The 18957-nt window shown below is 34.7% G+C and overlaps 3 protein-coding genes and 1 long non-coding RNA gene across 5 annotated transcripts; 2 read left to right on the plus strand and 2 right to left on the minus strand.

The window, feature by feature from the left end:
* Positions 1 to 10360: 10360 nt before the first annotated feature.
* LOC149966335 (uncharacterized) lies at positions 10361 to 10904 on the plus strand. The gene is made up of 3 exons (XR_016472174.1): positions 10361 to 10551; positions 10609 to 10734; positions 10817 to 10904. It is a non-coding gene; the product is annotated as an uncharacterized LOC149966335 (long non-coding RNA).
* LOC149966336 (small nuclear ribonucleoprotein F) lies at positions 10857 to 11553 on the minus strand. The gene is made up of 3 exons (XM_090152959.1): positions 11383 to 11553; positions 11110 to 11235; positions 10857 to 11037 (listed from the first exon to the last, which is right to left on the minus strand). Exons 1-3 carry the CDS (start codon positions 11386 to 11388, stop codon positions 10906 to 10908), a joined length of 264 nt encoding a protein of 87 aa, XP_090009085.1. The 5' UTR covers positions 11389 to 11553; the 3' UTR covers positions 10857 to 10905.
* Positions 11554 to 11620: 67 nt separating this feature from the next.
* LOC149966337 (O-glucosyltransferase rumi homolog) lies at positions 11621 to 13311 on the plus strand. Its single transcript, XM_090152947.1, has 6 exons — positions 11621 to 11806; positions 11877 to 11967; positions 12029 to 12169; positions 12228 to 12360; positions 12425 to 12543; positions 12605 to 13311. Exons 1-6 carry the CDS (start codon positions 11674 to 11676, stop codon positions 13182 to 13184), a joined length of 1197 nt encoding a protein of 398 aa, XP_090009073.1. The 5' UTR covers positions 11621 to 11673; the 3' UTR covers positions 13185 to 13311.
* On the minus strand, positions 13292 to 18755 carry LOC149966338 (WASH complex subunit 4-like). 2 transcript variants are annotated; one of them, XM_090152936.1, is made up of 24 exons: positions 18575 to 18755; positions 18336 to 18475; positions 18110 to 18275; positions 17860 to 18044; positions 17567 to 17791; positions 17253 to 17498; positions 17039 to 17199; positions 16557 to 16674; positions 16357 to 16482; positions 16190 to 16297; positions 16035 to 16125; positions 15834 to 15969; positions 15671 to 15776; positions 15488 to 15604; positions 15237 to 15405; positions 15014 to 15168; positions 14681 to 14950; positions 14573 to 14617; positions 14409 to 14517; positions 13947 to 14345; positions 13797 to 13891; positions 13630 to 13731; positions 13474 to 13567; positions 13292 to 13409 (listed from the first exon to the last, which is right to left on the minus strand). In XM_090152936.1, exons 1-24 carry the CDS (start codon positions 18630 to 18632, stop codon positions 13378 to 13380), a joined length of 3453 nt encoding a protein of 1150 aa, XP_090009062.1. In that variant the 5' UTR covers positions 18633 to 18755; the 3' UTR covers positions 13292 to 13377. The 2 variants fall into 2 exon arrangements, with proteins under 2 accessions (XP_090009062.1, XP_090009053.1); XM_090152927.1 differs by having other exon boundaries at positions 13292 to 13412.
* Between the last annotated feature and the right edge of the window lie 202 nt (positions 18756 to 18957).

Here is an 18957-nt window from a genome sequence, read left to right on the forward strand (position 1 = left end):
ACCAAAAGGACTTTGGGTTATCACTAATTAAATCTGAGAGGCCCCCCTCATATTTCGACAATGGGAGGTATGGGCATTGCGAGCCCTACGGTACTGCTCGTGGAACCGCCCTAAAATTGGAGTGGGAACGCAACGTTTTTTAGCTTGTAGGAGTTTGGCCCAGGCAGAAGATTTAAAGGCCCTACCGCGGGCGGTACGAGAATTAACCATAGGGGAGGAAGGGGGCTTACGAAAAGGGACAAAGGAAGAGATACCGGCATTTAAAATTGTAAGAAAACTGGACCAGGAATTAGACAAGTCTGAACAAAAGACCAGTGACCAATCAATTTGAGACAAAAAGACATCAAAGGAGGCGTAGTCGCCTTTGAAAAAGTTGGGTCTAGGAACAAAGTGAGGGGATGAGCCCCTCAAGTTCCTCAACTGAACATTAAAGACAACAACGCCATGGTCACTAGTAAAAAGAGCAGCAAGAAGTTTAGGGTCAGAAACCAGACACTGGTCAGATGTAAAAACTAGGTCCAGCACATTATCAGAGCAGTAAAGACCACCGTTTCGGGTAGGGAAATCAATAATTTGAAATAAGTTGTTATCAAGAATACATTCAAGAAAGGTCTTAGTATGACGACAGGCTAGGGGAGCTGGTACAGCAGAATTCCAATGTATTTTAGGGTCATTGAAATCACCTAGAACCAGTAGTTTAAATTTGAGGTGAATACAATAATCATTAATTGCAGTGATAAAAGTTACTAGTAGGTCATGGTTGATAAAGGATGGGTTATTTGATCTATAGATAATTACAACTACAGTAACAAAAGAAGGGGAATCGGGGTGATTAATAATTAGAATGTCAAGACCATGCGGGCTTGGATTAAAGTTCAGTAAATTAACATCAGAGCTTATTTTTAAATAATTTTTTTACACGGATTAAAAAACCTGTAGAAGATCCAAGCTTATTTTTAAATAATTTTTTTTCTAAATTGATTTCATTATTTGTCCTATAAATTGAATGCTGACATTGTTAAAGTGTATTTCCGCTATTAATATTCATATTTTTCGCGTACGTTTGAATTTCCCGCACTTTCCCTACCCAAAAAAAGCGACCTCTATCGGATATTTCGAAATCGTTACCACCACCCCCTTTTTTTTCTTACTTCTAGGCCTAGTATTATAGACAATGTTGCCACTCCTTGGCATTTCTCCCAAGATCTTGGCATTTTGAGATCGATCTTGGCATCTGGGTATTTTTTTTTCAACTCCTAGGGTTTTTTTTTCAACTCCTAGGGTTTTTTTTTCAACTCCTAGGGTTTTTTTTCAACTCCTAGGGTTTTTTTTCAACTCCTAGGGTTTTTTTTTTTCAGTTCTAAGATCTGTTATTCTCCCTAGGATTTTCTTGGCGAAAACGTTTTTTTTTAATTTTGATACAAAATGAAAAACAAATAAGGGGAGATACCTTATTTCCAAAACTACGTATCTTCTTAAGATTTGTGTACAAAGTTACGTGGTTTTGTAAGGCCATAGATATATGATCTATGAATAAGGCAGCGTGATGTCTTTATAAGGAACGTTAATATGTGGCATTGACCGCTGTCCAGTCGCGTAGCTAGCATGGGTGACACCCGGGGCGGATTTCATGTTGTGCTATTTACTAGTCTCTAGTTTGTGTAAGTTTTAATTTTTTTCATGGTCGGGTGTTTCCCCCAAATCCCACCGAAAACTATGGCTAAGGCCTATTTCGAACGTAGACGAAATCAGTAAGACGAAGCGCATTAGCAGACAGTCACGTAGATTGCACCCCCGCAATTCGGAACTGCCCCAGGTCTTCAGGGGGCCCTAAATTCTTATCAAATCATATGCTAAATACCGGCTTCTCCAGTATTAGCAGAAGTGGCTAAAAAAAATTCGGCACCGCAACACCACCTAGAACCGTTTCGGTCGCGATTATTAATATATTTTCTTAATGATTTTTAGTCATTTTGAGCCCACTACTTTTTTTTTTTATAAAACATGGTGACCTGTATAAAACAAAATTTTCACGCTTAAAGGGAATAGAACCTCAAACACGTTCTTTATGGAAGACCCCATCAATTTTCTTTATTCCCTTCGCAATCAGCAATTATCAGCGCCACTGGTGTGAAAAGCCATGGGAGGCAGCGGACAATATTGGAACTCTTGGAGGGCGACAGAAATACGAGAGGTTATATTCCCTTTAATTTTCGTTTCTGATTTCAAATTTCGCGCTTGGCATTTCTTGGCATTTTTTCGAGCTCGAGCTTGGCATTTCGTTAGTGTTCGTACGGGGACCCCGACCCCGACCCCGACTGTCGCAAATCAAGTCGGGGTTTTCCATTTTTCGGGGTTATGTTTTCGTAGTGTAATTTTAAATTTTCGCGCCGACGCACCCCGCTAAAATCCTAAAAATATAAAATAGATAGGTTCCTTCTCTCTTTTTTTTCGTGGGCGACAATAGAATGATCCGAATGACCTTCGGCTGATGCCGCTGACGTAGCTCTCGCCTGACGCTTGACTCCGACTTGAGTCACTTTTTTAAGTTTTAGTTTCATAATTGCCGTTGTTTCAGACTCTCTAAGTCTCAGCTAAAGAGTGTGGAGTTACAACGTTCGGAAATAACTTGTGAATTTATAAAACAACTTATTTAAACAATTACAATGCCTAAGCTAGAGACCTCTATTTTAAAATCTACCTATCTTATCTATTTTTTCTATAGTCCTAGTCGATAATTCAAAATAACGGTAAAAAAAGCCGCCGATCAGTTTTGTAAAATATTTTCGGTGGCGTAATCGTCGGCCATTTTCGGTATGGAGATACAGGCCAGAAGGCAGGCAAGGCTTTAATAATTAGTTAGTCAATAATTTAGAAATATAAAAGCATACCTTCTTTTTAATCCGATTTTCATATCTACTTTCTCGTGAGAGCTCTAAGACATTGCTGCTCAAGTTGTCATCAGATGGGTTAATTATTTCAAAAGAATCGTTCTCTACATTGTTTTCAGATACAGCATTTTTATGGGTAACTTTATTTATAATAGGTTTCATAAAAAGTGTTGGTAACGAGTCAACATCCGATGGTTCCCACTAACAAAATGCCTGCTGCAAACTTTATCATCCCGTGCAGCTTTCCATTCTATACGATTAAGTAGTCTTTGCCACAATTTACGCCGTTTTACTGGAACTCGATGAAATTTAATATTTATATCACCAAAGGTAGAGTGACTTTTGCCACAACGAGATGGCATATCTCCAAGGCTTAGTTATGATCACTTCTTCTGGGAACTCTGTTAGTTTCCTTTTAGAAAACAGTTCAAAATATCACGATAACGATATATTTACATTTATTTAAGTAAAACCTATGTTGATATAACATAAATATAAACGATTTAACTTAAATGGTCACCGCATTAAATTCCCGCACAATAACAAACAATCGTCTAGTAACTTGGCCCCCAACAGCTATTTGCGCATGTGTGAGCGTTTATCCCCCATTACGACCCCTCAGTTTGCGAAAAGGGCTAACGGCAGACTTGGAAATAGTGATATTTTTACGGGGCAGCAGGCGCTAAAGCGTCTAGCCAATGAAAAACGTACACAAGAAAATACACGATTTTTGACGGGTTGCGTTCTCCTTGTGTGGGGTGTTGTGTTTGTTGCGCCTAGGTGCCAGTCGCCTCTCCACTCGATTGGCTAACGCCACGCACTGGCGTTTGTTGCACGCCGCATTGACAAGTCCGCGTCGTCTAATCCATCTAGATCCTGACTATCCATCACCATATTGTCCTTATTGCCCTGCTATAGGTGACATTTCACATATGTATATATCTTGCCCACTCGTTATTGAGGCGCTCAAACTATATCTAGTATTTTTAAAATCCTTTACTGGACACAATCATTCACCCAACGATTACTCGTTTCTTTTACCACCGAAGAAACACGCCGTTTGTAATTACGGATTTGTAATTTTTAAAGATGCCATCTACCGTCGCGGTCTCGCGGGCGATACTCTACGTGACGGCGCCTCTGACTTTCGTTATTCTGTCAGGTTCGAGCCCGTTCCCTAAATAACATCCGTACGGAATATCTTTGGGCAGAAAACCATAATTCCATTCTAAAATTTGAGGCCACCTGGGGCATAACTGTCGCCAAATTAAAAACATTTTTTTTTAATGAAACCAGTCCCAATTGTTACGTACCTGTCTCTTTGAATACTAACAAGGAGACGACCCGGGGTGTTACACAGCGATTTTGTTCAAACTCGGGGGATTGGTAGACCTTCATGTAACTTGAAAAATCCTAAAGGGAATTTATTCAATGGGCAACGGTTTTGCCATGGCAACGAAAAATGTTTTTGACAACATAAAATAACATGGGATTTTGACCGATTTCCCTGTGAAAAATATTAAAAAATTGATAAAAATGTGACCAATTTTTTTTCGTCAATTTTTATCTTTTTTTTTTATAATTTTGGTATTTTAAATTTTTTTCACAGGAATGAGTCCAAATCCCATGTTATTTTCATGGGGAAAATTTTATTTTATGTTGTCAAAAACATTTTTCGTTGCCATGGCAAAACCGTTGCCCATTGAATAAATTCCCTTTAGGATTTTTCAAGTTACATGAAGGTCTACCAATCCCCCGAGTTTGAACAAAATCGGTGTGTAACACCTCGGGTCGTCTCCTTGTAAGTGCGATGAAATTATATAATGTTTTCTTGTTTAATTTATTAATATCAGTATCTGAACCGTAAATTATCTCGTTTTATCAAAAGTAAATAGGGGAAGAAAGTGTGGGACTTGGGTCCAACCGCACGACGTCTTATTTGAGGGGTAAAATTTTTGAGCTTCGGAAATGACTTCCCCCTCGCCTCTTTACAGGGACACAAAGGTATCGGTTGTACTCCGCCACGATGAAAAATAGTTCTCTATAAAATACGTGAATATTAAACTTTTGCTTTCGATAATTTGGTTAATTTAGTTCCTAAATAAAGTAGATATATGATAGAAACTAAAATGCGACATTTTAAAAATAATAACACGACTTTTGAAAATAAATAAACCGTAACTAGAAAACGCTTACTTAAATCGTGGAGAGCGTGGCGCCATCTAAGAGCAGAGATCGGGACTAATTGGTATATCTACGATGTTAAGGCCTAACAATTTGCAAGTTTAACTGAAATAACAGAGATAGCTACGAGCTTTTTTTGATTATTTTACAATTGATATAGTAATTATTAAATAAAATCAACCGTTATCGAAGGAAATAATGGTCAGCATTTGACAGAGAGACTATTTGAAATCGCGAGGCGGTGACATGGTTTTCATCTTGAGCGCGGACAGGAATACCACAAATGCACTACTTCGCGCGTAATGTGCTATCCTTATTGGTTAGCAATATCACGTGATCACTAGCTCTTTAAAAAGGGTGGAAGGTAAAATCTGAAGGCAGTGATAGACTTTCTCCCCCTATTTACTTTTGGTTTTATCAAAAGTGGATATCCACTTTTGGTTTTATTTAGCAAATGTTTAAACTTTAAAAATAGTTTTTTTGTACAATATTTCTACAATTCATAATTCATCTCTATTTGAAATATGTGTGATATTTGTTAAAAACGCAAAGAATTATTCATTAGCAAAAATATGTAAACTCGTCTAATCAATTAGACGAGTTTACATATTTTTGTATATATATATATATATATATTTATAAAACAAAAGACCCGGTGGGTGTGGGTATTTGAAAAAAAAACTGATTTTTTTCTAGAGATTATCAAATAATCAATCAAATTGGGAATTAACTAATGTCCTCTTTTCGACGTTAGAACTAGAACATTTAAAAAGCCTGTCATATCGAAAAACTTTAAAAAACATCATTTTAAACATCGTTACAAAACTATTATAACACACGATCAAAAAAGTAATTGTTAAGGTTCAAAAAGTTGATTTTAGAAATCTTGAAATCAACTTCAAACTCACAAAATCATCTTCAAAATCTCAAAATCTTTCAAAATGATTTTGATTGGGAAAATCAACATAAAACACGTTGAAAATATCGAAATCATAATGTTAATAGCAAAATCTCGAAATCGCTTCCAAAATCCCGAAATCACCCTCAAAATTACTTTGAAAATCGCTAAGTCAGCTAACGACGGAAGCACGTTTCTTTCCGTTGCGTATGTTACCACCCCTTGTAATAAAAGTAGACCAATCTGCTTTCTATCGTCTCTACCTTATGACCTTGATTTTTCGTTTTCGTCTTTTTAAACCTAGAAAGGCTAGAATAATATTGTCTATTTAGTATAAGCGTTTGTAATTTTATCTGACTGAAAATGTTTTCTATAATACAGGGTGTCCACTAAAAAATGAACTTTACAAATTTAAAGAACTCCCACCATACTGAGTTTGTCTAGCATATTTCGATGTAACACGAATTGGTTTCGAGTTATGTGCGTTTTCTTTCAATTTTAATTTTAATGACCTTTGTGATTTTGAAAAACAGTTCCTCGACTTCCTATTGGTCAAATTCGATCGAATCACACTTTTCTAATTGGAACTAATTTTCTAACACTTACGGTTCTCGCGTTAGTCTTTGGAAATTGGATGACCTTCAAGACATGATTCAAGGTCATTGAAATTTTTAAACTAAAGACCCTCAATCCTGATGAGGATGTGTAGCAAATTTCAGTACTCTAACACGAGTATCTTTAGAGTTATCAGCTCCCGAACCGCGCTTTCGACACGTTATCAACTTAACGACCTTCTTGTTTTTCATCTAGCATTTCTCGGCTTCTTATTGGTCAAATCCGATCAGGTCAAACCTACTTGTACTTAAAAAGTCATGTGGAACACTTTTCTAATTGGAACCAACTTTCTAACACTTACGGTTCTTGAGTTAGTTTTTGGATGACCTTGAAGACATGGTTCAAGGTCATCGACATTTTCGCATTAGGTTTCCCCTAGCTACATCTTGTATACGACTTGAAAATTTCAAAATCTGACTTAAAACAGATTTTGAGATATTCACAATGGTTCATTTTTTAGTGGACACCCTGTATAGGTACAAACCTGTACAGAAATCATCCTCCTTGAAATGCAGGCTGCAGATCTTCTGTCTATCTTTTGGTACAAGATCATCCCGACTAATATTTTTTAAGCATAAACTTCTAAGGCTTTCTTCGATAGGAAACTCGTGAAAAGATAGGTCTTTCCTAAACATGGTTTGATGTACAATATGGTACGCAACACGAAGGCATTGTGATGAATATCTCTATCTTTTACCTATTTAGTTCTAAAGATATCTTTTATCTTCAATACGATATCTAATTAGTTTTAAGATTAAAAATCTTAAAACTAATTAGATATACGGAAAATACTACCTAAGAAAATAAACTCGTGAATTTGATTTCTTATATATTATTAAGATTTATAAAGTTCAAGAGTTACATTATTTACACATCAAAACGCTCTAAACACCTCTAGAGCCTTCAAAACTATAGAACGCTTTCGTCTGATACGATTTTGAAAACTTGTAACGTCACAGCTGTAGTGTTAATAGTGGCCGCCATGACAGTTACCGTTTTTTATCAATATGCAAATTACCTTAGTGACGTCGAGAGTTTCGAATTAAAAGCACTCTATGCGTTTCACTGTTCGAATATGGCGCATAAATATATTGAGAAATGATAGTTTAACTTATTAAATCTTGTTCTTTCTATTAAGGAAAGTGGAAAACCGAAGTAAAAACATTTTTCCGCGATAGTAGGTTTTAGGTCGTACATAGTTGCCAGGCGATTTACACAGCTGCTAAAGCACGTTCGAAGTTGGCCGTGGTTAAACCTAGTTGCGTAAATGTGAAATACGTATAGAAGTTCATGCAATCCTCTTTAATAAGAGCAGCGAATTTGTTTAACACCTAGACCAGGAACGGCCCTGTGGCTAGTAGCATGAGTTACATATGATAAAAGCAAAAGTAAATAGGGGGAGAAAGTGTGGCACTTGGGTCCAACCGCACGACGTCTTATTTGAGGGGTAAATTTTTTGAGCTTCGGAAATGACTTCCCCCTCGCCTCTTTACAGGGACACAAAGGTATCGGTTGTACTCCGCCACGATGAAAAATAGTTCTCTATAAAATACGTGAATATTAAACTTTTGCTTTCGATAATTTGGTTAATTTAGTTCCTAAATAAAGTAGATATATGATAGAAACTAAAATGCGACATTTTAAAAATAATAACACGACTTTTGAAAATAAATAAACCGTAACTAGAAAACGCTTACTTAAATCGTGGAGAGCGTGGCGCCATCTAAGAGCAGAGATTGGGACTAATTGGTATATCTACGATGTTAAGGCCTATCAATTTGCAAGTTTAACTGAAATAACAGATATAGCTACGAGCTTTTTTTGATTATTTTACAATTGATATAGTAATTATTAATTAAAATCAACCGTTATCGAAGGAAATAATGGTCAGCATTTGACAGAGAGACTATTTGAAATCGCGAGGCGGTGACATGGTTGCCAGGGAATAAAATTCAAAATTTTCATCTTGAGTGCGGACCGGAATACCACAAATGCACTACTTCGCGCGTAATGTGCTATCCTTATTGGTTAGCAATATCACGTGATCACTAGCTCTTTAAAAAGGGTGTCCAGCATGGTGGAAGGTAAAATCTGAAGGCAGTGATAGACTTTCTCCCCCTATTTACTTTTGATAAAAGTAAAGACTTGCAATTGTCCCCATATGGCATTCCACACTAAATGATATTAACTAAAAATGAAATTTAGCAGTCAAATCAAGGCAGTCATCATCATCAGAATCAGTTTGATAATCAATTCGATAATTATAAGATGTCCCTGGTTCCTCAAGCAACACTCCAGCACACTTATCCCTTACAGCTTGTTGTTCAATTTCCGCTACCATTTTGTCAATTATGGTTTTTTTCACATGATTCAAATACTCTTCAAAAACTTCATTCGACACAGTTGCAAAAACCATTTTATCTTCCTTACCAACAACCATAGGAAAAACACGGGCATGCTTGAAGAAAAAGTTGTCAATTTTGGCCTTGCTTAACAGATTTTTCACAGAATTTTTAGTTTCACTGCCTTCAACAATTTCTTTGCGTAGTTTAGACACTGTAATATCAGCTTCTGCCACTATCAGGCTACGAACAAAATTAAGACTTTCACATTCAACCTTAATGGCTTTTTCAATATCTTTCATCCTTCTTTTTATGAGAACTTCCAAATTTTCTTCAGAAACATTTTCAGGAGCATTTCTAATATATTCTTCGATAATTACATCATTGGCTAAACGAAATGATTCTATCTTATAGCCAGATTGTTTGTTTAAAGGTTGAAAAATAGTTTTGTGTTTTGTAGCAAACTTTCTGTGAGGCTGACAACCATACAAGAATTTAAGTTCAGAACTTACATGCGTGGGCATATTTGGGACAATTTTATTAATATAGTCTTTAACTGTTAAAATTCTATCAGTCCCAGAAAAATTATTAATTTGTTTAGCTACAAACAAAATTGCTTCTTTTTCATATTTGCTCAAAGGCTTGGATTTTATATTATCTACTGTGTAGTTTCTTTCTTTTCCATATAATTTTACTTTGGGAACCTTTATTGTCCTAATATAATTATTGATATCTACATTGGGTTTCAGGGAAATGTAACCTTCCTTTTTAATTTTTTTAAAAATGAATACCTCGGAGTGATTACTAACAAACTTGGAATTACCACTATGTCCAAACACCTGATTAATTAATTCAACATCAACAGAGTCATTTACTTCTTTCAACATAACAATATCTTTATCTGATCTTGATAAAGTGAAATCAAGAAACTCATAAAATGACAGTATTAGGGTTTTTTCAGTTTCATATAAAAAACTACACATACTATCCATTAATGAATCACAATTTAAAATTGGTTCTAAATTGCCTTTTGAAAGGGCACCCATGTAGTTTTCGATATCTATTTCAGATCTGACTGGTATAAAAACCTGAGATCTACATTCATATAAAGGGAATAAACCATTGTGACGGTTTATTATAGCTCTGAAAGCGAGTTTGAAATTCGGAGAATATGCATTTTGCATATGCAACTTGAGTTTTTTGGTAGCACTACCCTTAAAGCTATCACATGCCACACTTAACAAAACTAAACTTAAGTATTTCCCAGATACAAATGACCCTAGCTCCTTCAAAAAAATGATATCTCCTTCAAAAGGTTCTTGTTCCGCCGCTTGAGACATTTATTTACATATGTTTTCAATAAACTCAATCGCGCTTATACACTTTCCTTTTTCTGAAAGCCAAGCAGACGATGATAACGCATTTTTCATTTTATTGTTTTTCACGCCATCGAGCGACGTATTCACTAACTTTTCTTAAGCCTTAAAACACACCTTTCCCTCAAGAAAGTTTGAACGATTGAACCTCGCCTCGTATATATCTTTACACTAAGCAATTTAAATACTTTAAAGTAAAATATGATTGCCGTAATTAAAGATTTATATCAAGACCCTATTAAATGGTGAGATATTTTCCCTCAATTTTAGAGTTAATTTTTTAAACGTTTTATCATTCATAGGCAAATTATCAAGAGTTGGGGCTTTTTCGCCTGTGGTGTTTACCTAGCAAATCAAATAGCGGATATAGATTTATCAGGTGGATCACCAGTCCCATTGTAACATGGATCTCATTACAAATTTACTAAGTATAACCCCAATATTGGTCCTTATATGTTCGAAGAAATTGATCTTTACTTAAACCAATTTTTTTTACTTTTTTTACTTAAGTGATATTTCACAAAACACAAAAATGATGAAGATGAACAATACATGATGGAATATTAAAAATAAAGAATGTACATTTTTATATACTAAACTTAGTCTTTCATTTCACCATCTTCTTCCTCTTCTTCAACGCCTCTTACATAAAGAATGTTGTTACATCTTATGACCATTTCGCCCAAATTTCCAGTGCAATTATTATCAATATACTCTTCAGTGTTTGCCAACTTAATAAATAATATCAATCAATTCATGAATTTCATTGTCAAGAGCAAAGAAATTGCATCAACATGTATTACCTGTAAATTCATGTATCCATCAACAGAAACTAAATATCCTTTATATTCCATGCCCCACTTCAATTTTACAATAACTGGTTTTCCAGTTAAACTGTTTAAAAAAGGCTTGGGATTCAAGGGAAGAGTCTGAAAAATAACATAGTAAAAAACACAGACAAGGCTAATTTTTAAGCCTATCTTTCCACGTTTTGCACAAGCCATTGTAATTTGGTAAAGCAAATTTTATTTGTATTTAATATTTTGTTCATACTAAGAAAATAAAACTCAACTTACCGACATGTTCAAATCTTTTAAATTTAATACACAAATAGTGGTAAATATAAATTTAGCCCGAAAGGACAATAAAAATGAAAGTTTTAGAGCGGTAAAATATACCGCTAGCAGACGACGAGAAGTAGAAAACGTCACAGATAAAATTACTTCGACCAATGACAATAGAGAACTGGAGAAAAAGAAAATATTTACACCAATAGCAAATGTCTAAACTCCCCACTAATTAACCTTTAACCCCCATTTTAAAAATTCGAGACGAGTTTAACATTTTAGGAAGTATTTTAATTTAAAATGTCTTTAATTTATAAATTTGCTGTTCTTTTTTTAATTATAAAATCTTTTGAAACCGAAGACACTTGCAATGTCTTAAATGATCAATGCCAAAGCCATGCTCACAAAGAAAAATCGAAATACCTAGAAAAAGGTAGACCCTAATCCCTATACTTTACATCATAACACTTATCCCAGAGTTTTAAAAACCCAATTTATTACAGAATCTAATAACTGGCAATATTATATAAATAAAATCAATGATGCGGTCGACTCTTACACTCACTGTAAGGATGGATGTGCTTGTTTTGTCCAGTATGAAAATTGTTAAATATAAATGAGGAAATCAAGTTTAATGGCATTACTAATATTTTAGAGTGATCAAAGACGATTTGGTACCTTTTCAAAAAGATGGCATTACCATCAACGATATAAAATCATCCAAAGATCGTGGGACTCATTATCAAATTATAAATCACAAATTATACAGGGAAAAGGAGTGTTTATTTCCTTTTCGGTATTTTAAATTTTTGACGTAGAGCCAAAACATTACTTAATCTACGAATATTTTATAGGTGTGCAGGAATTGACCATTTCTTATTGGAAGTAATTAAAAAACTTCCTGATATGGAAATGATCATCAACACGAGAGATTGGCCTCAAATGAGCAAATATAATACTCCCCTTCCAGTTTTATCATTTAGCAAAGTAAAAATGCCTTTTATTGCTAGGAAATTATAAAGAATGCCCAAAAATTATGTAATTTTTACAGACTCCAGATTATTATGATATAACATATCCAGCCTGGACATTTTGGCAAGGTGGCCCAGCTATAAGCCTATACCCAACTGGTTTAGGTCGCTGGGACTTACAAAGAACCAAAATTACCAAGTAGAAACGCAAAAGTTAAAAAAAAAACTTCATATTAAGCTATTTAGTATTTACCTATTAGGGAAGCTGAGAAATGGCCATGGGAAAAGAAGAATGGAGTAGCTTTCTTCCGCGGTTCTCGCACCAGCTCTGAACGAGATCCCTTAATTCTGTTATCAAGGCAAGAACCTGACCTAGTTGATGCTAAATACACCAAAAATCAAGCTTGGAAGTCAGAAAAGGATACTCTGGGAGCTGAACCAGCTAAGGAAGTCCTGCTAGAAGATCACTGCCATTATAAATACTTATTTAACTTCCGCGGTGTTGCTGCGAGTTTTCGTTACAAACACCTCTTTCTCTGCCATTCCCTAGTTTTTAATGTGCAGAGTGAATGGGAGGAGTTTTTTTACCCAGCGATGAAACCTTGGGTACACTACATTCCTGTGGAAAATAATTTAAGTAATGCGAAAGAGCTTCTACTATTTGCAAAAGAGAACGATTCAGTAGTCAAAGAAATCTCTGAACGGGGGTTCAAGTTCATTTGGGATCATCTGACAATGGAGAATGTTTCTTGCTATTGGTTGAGACTCCTCAGGCGTTACGCAAAACTTTTAAAGTACAAGCCAACCAGAGACCCCACATTGCAAGAAATTAAAGCATAGGTCTTCCAATATAAAACTTTTTCTAATCGTGACTCTCTAATTTTTAAGGAAATGTTTTTAAACTTGAATTGTAAATAAATTTGTAATAAAGTTTTTTTTACAAAATATATTACACGCTATTTTGTAATTTACATGTATTATAAATTAAATTATCTCATGATTACCGGTATACATGATTTTCAGTCACATTTTATTATGAGGCAATTTCCATTGGTTTGGTTTCACCTTCTGAAAATAAACATTTTAACACTTGGATTTCTAACAAAATGTGAAGCACACTTGTTTTTACCATCTACTTTCTGTTCACGTTCCTCAGCAGCACTTAAATCAGCCCGGAAAAAGATTCTAGCACTACTCAATGAGTAATTCAGCAGGTCAAATTCCTTTAGAAATAATTAAATGAGCCTTGATCCTTAATAGAGAGAAGCCTTTGCAAAATATTAACCTGTTGATATTGCTCCAATCGATTTACAGTTAACGTTATAGTTTGTTGTAATTTTTCATCTTCTTTGCCAATAGCTTGTTCTTGATGTTTCAACGCTTCTTCCTAAAAGTAGAGTTGTTAAATTTACATGAAATACTATACAGGCCCAAAAACCCACGCGGACATACTTTTTGTTTTCGGTATTTTTCCTTAACGGATTGGAACCAATGTAGAGAATCAAAATCTTGATACTGATCGAGCAACTTCAATATATAAGCTACTCCTAAATGAAATATAATTTGTTTAATATGATGGAAATATTAATAATATTCCCTTACCCATAGCAAAACCATCGTCTGTAAAAGCAGCACCTTGCTTGTTCTTTCGAGTCAACAGTTCTTTGCAAGTTATGGAATGTTCAATGAAATTAACAGTCAAAGGTGGAACAATTACAAAGAAATTTCTTAAATGAATGTTCTTGGGATCACGGAATGCAGGAGAAAATACATCTAGCAATAGTTTGAAGTACTCCGTTCCCTCTGAGAAATTCTTAGTCAGGTTTCCAATGACCAAATCTAATTTTTTGGCAGCATCTACACATTCAGTGGACAGATTCTCTTCTTTACAAAGTTCTTCAAAGTTGATGATATCATCCAAATCAGGAATAAAACGAATAGCATTGCTGCAACAGTGCAAGCCTCCAGAACGAATCATACGTACAAAACCCAGAGCATTACCTAATTTTAGAAAAGAAAAAAATCAGGGTCGAATAGATTATGAAAAATTTCAATTATTCTTACCGACTTGACTGATTAACATTCTAAATTGATCCAAAAAACTCAATCCATCAGGCGTTAAGCCTAATTTACGTATTCCTTTGTTAAATTTTTCAGCTCGTTCATATGGAAACTAAAATAATTTTTAAGTTTAGTCGGTTTTATTTGGATTGCAATCAAATACTTACTTTCTCTGCGTGATAAGACTTATTTTCTCTAAAAAACCTTAAGTCCTATAATAAAAAATTTAGAGGGTATTAGAATTAAAATAACAGCTTAAAAAGCGAAACATTTACTTTGATAAGCTTGGACTTAATGTGTTCATCATAAAGAAACTGTGAAAAAATGTAGAATTTCTTTCTCAAAAACTGATAGGTAAAGTTGACAGTGGTATTCATAATTCCAATTCCATGCGTTCTGATGGAATTCGCAATATGCCGGATATTTATCGTATTCAAATGTTTATTGTTACTAGAATGTTCGATGAAAATCTGGTTATTCAAGTTGTAAAGATACTTGGAGACAAAGACATGAATATTCCGCATAATCTCTAAAACATCCAAACCCTGGAAGAATCATTTAAAATTAACAATAAGAACAAATTTAACGAACACTTTTCCATTTTTTACCTGTTCCAAAGTTTGACTGGGCAAATGAGCTTCAACAGTGAAGAGCCCGTATTTTTGTCTAGCCAAACTTCTCATTTCTCCGTAGGTTTTCCAATCATGCAATGCTACAGTCGTAAGATTGTAGAATATCTTCTCCAGATAATGTTCAACGTAGCCTACAAAAAGAAAATCCAAGATTAATTTGAACTTTAATAATGCCCAAAATAATTGATTTTTGTTTTACTTTTAATATTGATATGTCTATCGAAGAATCTAATAGGCCTAATCATCAGAAAATGAGATAGATCCTTTGAGTTGACTTTGAAAGGATTACGTTCTTCCAGTTGTAAATGAGTATGTGTTTGTAGCCTCAAATCTGTTTCAATGTCTTGACAGAGGCGGTCAAGCATCAACTGTAATTAAATGTTAAGATTTTCAATTTAAAATTATTAACAAATAATGTAAGTATTGTTAGAAATAATGTTTTAACAATACCTCTTTCAACTTTCCATATATTTCCTTATCAAAATTATCCAAAAGAACTTGAGACGACAATTCATGCTTAGTGCTTTTCATAGGATTAACGCAGTCACGTAAAGCACCAAACATGTACTGAAAAGATAATAATTTTTCTATTCAAAGTAATTCACTTAATTATTATTGTTTCGAAAGTCGTACATGAATTCTATGGCAATCCAAGTAGTTATCATAAAGATCACTGACGTATGTGGGAAATATTACGCGATGCCAATAAACGAAGCTGCAATCGCAGGCATCTTGTAGTCTAAACATTGGCATCTTTAGTATTGTAGTAATATAATTAGAGTATAATATGAATTACTTTTCACGTAAATCACAAATCAGGTCTAATTTCCTCAAAACTTTGTTCAACGTTAAAAGTTCGTCGTCTTTTAGAGATTTCATTTGAACACCCAATGCCAGGGCAAGATGGGCAATAAGCCGTCTTTCTTTAGTGCCTAAAAGAATAGACTTCGCAATCAGACCTAAGCTAAAGATAAGAAATTCTAGAACTAATTCATACCAGGTCCATTCAACGATTTTTCTGTCAAAACTAAGGCTGACAGTACATCTAATCTTCTTTCACTGTATTTCTTGTCTGATATCAAACGCTTCTACAAAATTAAACATTGTTAGAAACAGCATGGTTCAATTAAATTCAAACTTGAGCATTCATACTTTGGCTACAGTAACGTTAGTTAGAGCAATGTAACATAAATGTTGAATAATATGATTGATAGATTCGTGAATTTGCACCGAATGACGGAAGAAAGTTCCTTCTATGGCCTGAATAATGAAGATATTGAACAAAACGAAATAAAATATCATGTTATAAAATTTATTACTTTAAGTATTTCAATAAAACGGCAGAGAGACAGTACGGTAGACTTCATCATTGACTTTGATAATGTAACGTGTAAATTAGTAATTAGCTTCAATTGATCACTTAAGGCCATAGCAAGTGATAAGCCCTATAAAATAAACAAATGAATAAAGTAAATAAAACCACAAGTTAAACATTCAAAGCTAAGACTGAATTCGTTACTTGTATTAAAAGGGCAGATTTCCTGTTAAGATCGTCAATCAATTTTCCACCATCGCTCAACTGTGATTCCATTTTAATCATCCAAGATGAAACTTGAATGTACATACTCTGAACATCCCTACAGAGATGATAAATCATGGCTGCGTTCAGTAACTCTAAAAAAGCTTAGCGCTGAGCTCAACGGTCAGCGGTTTTTTACTGAACAAGTTTTTTTGACTTCCAGTTTTGACGTCATGTTGCCCGTCTGTTGAGCAACGAAGTGATCGGCTTTAAGAGCAGGTTTTTCCGTTGCTCAACAGTCAAGTGATGTTACAGACGATATTTTACCAAATTTACAACAAGCATAGCATTCAACAAGATCCTATGTCACGTTAGCAACGGTCTCAACGAAAATAATTTTTCAGATACTTCATTGAGAGTTACTGAACGCAGCCCATATTAACACCAAAAAGAAAAATAAAATTAATCAAATCACATCTTACTTGGCAATATTTTGAATCTTCTGTTGTAAATAATTACTCCTCTGAGTTTTAACAGACTCTACAGCCTTTTTTTCCAGAGCTTTCTCCATTAACGGCAGCATCAGAAGGAGGAAATTATCAGCAAACCATAATACATTGCCGATTAATTGGATTGCAGGAACCTTTAAAATATTTTAATGTTAAAGGGAATCTATGATAATGCAAAGCAACTGACCTTTTTACACGTATCCCAAACATATTTAAACATTTTCTTGTCCATAGTACGAAAGAGGTGAAAATGTAAAATGTAGAGGCAACAAATTCCTATCAAACTGCGACGAGATTCTACTTCAGGAGGTTCAGCTAATTTCAAATCCACTATTTCTATCCATCTTTTAATAACATTGTTCAATACGTCAGCAAACATGCTATTTTTAGAAACCAGAGCAACACCTTCATCGAACCCTTGCTCCACACAACTCTAAGCCAATTGTGTAAATTATATTTAGTTATAAATCATTTAAGCGAGAGGTCCATCTTCAATCTTACTGAAAATATTCTTCCATCCAAAAGCTGCAGTTCTAATTTGGTAATCATGTTTTCAAAGTGACGCAGCTTCTCTGACGTTACATTGAAGCGTCCAGTATTGTGATGTACGGATTTAACCATTCTTTTATACAGAGTCCAGTGCTCTCTTAACGTTGCCTGGGTTTCTATAATTTCATCCAAAGTTACTAACGTAGCCATCATGTTTCCAAGTTGTTCAAAGACAGGCTGTTAACAAAAAAAAAATATTTAGAAATTTTTTAAGATTCTTTTATAATTGCTTAGGCTATTTTAACCTGAAAGAGAACATCAGTGACATCAATAAGTGACATTTCAGGACTGTGTAACGCTGACATTTGATGAATTACATTCTTGGCTACCAAATTACACCTTGTCACGAAACAAGAAAGTTCTTGCATAAGTGGAATTATGCGACCTATGTACATCTGAGCATCTCCTTCTTGAAATCCTTCTAGAGGCTCTTTAAAATCAATAAGCACAAGGAATATATTACACATACTAAGACCAATACCACAGTCAAATTACCTCCTTCTCCATAGAACAATAAAGCATTGTAATATTTAGTCTTAGCTTCATAGCACAGTTCATTCATTTCACAACATAGTACTGCCAAAACAGCGATGACTTTGTTCAATACTTTATTATCTGTTGATACCAATTCAACGACTGCGCTTCTCTCGTATGGTAGAAACTGTAATTTTGATCTATCTTAGTCTCCACAACATATTAAAAACCATTTGCAAAGAAGTACTTGGAGAGCGATAGGATTCAACGTAATATCCCAGTTACCGCTGATAGCATCATCGAGAGCTTGCTCAATTCCTTGCAATTGGGTACCATATTCTTCCATAAATTTTCCATATTTTCTAAGTTGTACTTCACCGACGATTTCTTAAAAAAAAAGGGTGCCAAACATGCTTTCAGTAAGGGCCAAAGGGCTTAAAGGAAAAGACCCGCCCACTTCTTTGAAATCAAGGCTTAAGCACTCACTGACAGCTCCTTCGTCCAAACGGTCAGAATCCCATTCCTGAGTAGAATCAACCGCCATAATCAATTCATTAAAATTAATTTACCTAACTTTTGCTAATGCAACGAGAAAACCCTGTTTAAAACAGAGTAAATTAATATGTTTCAATTTTACGTTTGGAAGCGTTAAACTCCTCACTATGAACTTTTGTTATGCAGCTTGCCAAAGCATTAAAATATTTTGCCGATAGATGGCAGCGTTTACGGATTTTTATTCAACATTTTCTTTTTACCGCGAAATTTGAACTACCATTTAGAAGAGTCACTTCTATTTTGTCCTGAAAATGCATTTCCAAACGGAATAAATACGAATTCCCAACGGAAATTAAGAATTGTAGTGAAAAATT

This window comes from Leiobunum rupestre, chromosome 1 (genome assembly GCF_980474605.1).
Source record: "Leiobunum rupestre chromosome 1, qqLeiRupe1.1.hap1, whole genome shotgun sequence".
In the NCBI taxonomy this organism is placed as follows: domain Eukaryota; kingdom Metazoa; phylum Arthropoda; class Arachnida; order Opiliones; family Sclerosomatidae; genus Leiobunum; species Leiobunum rupestre.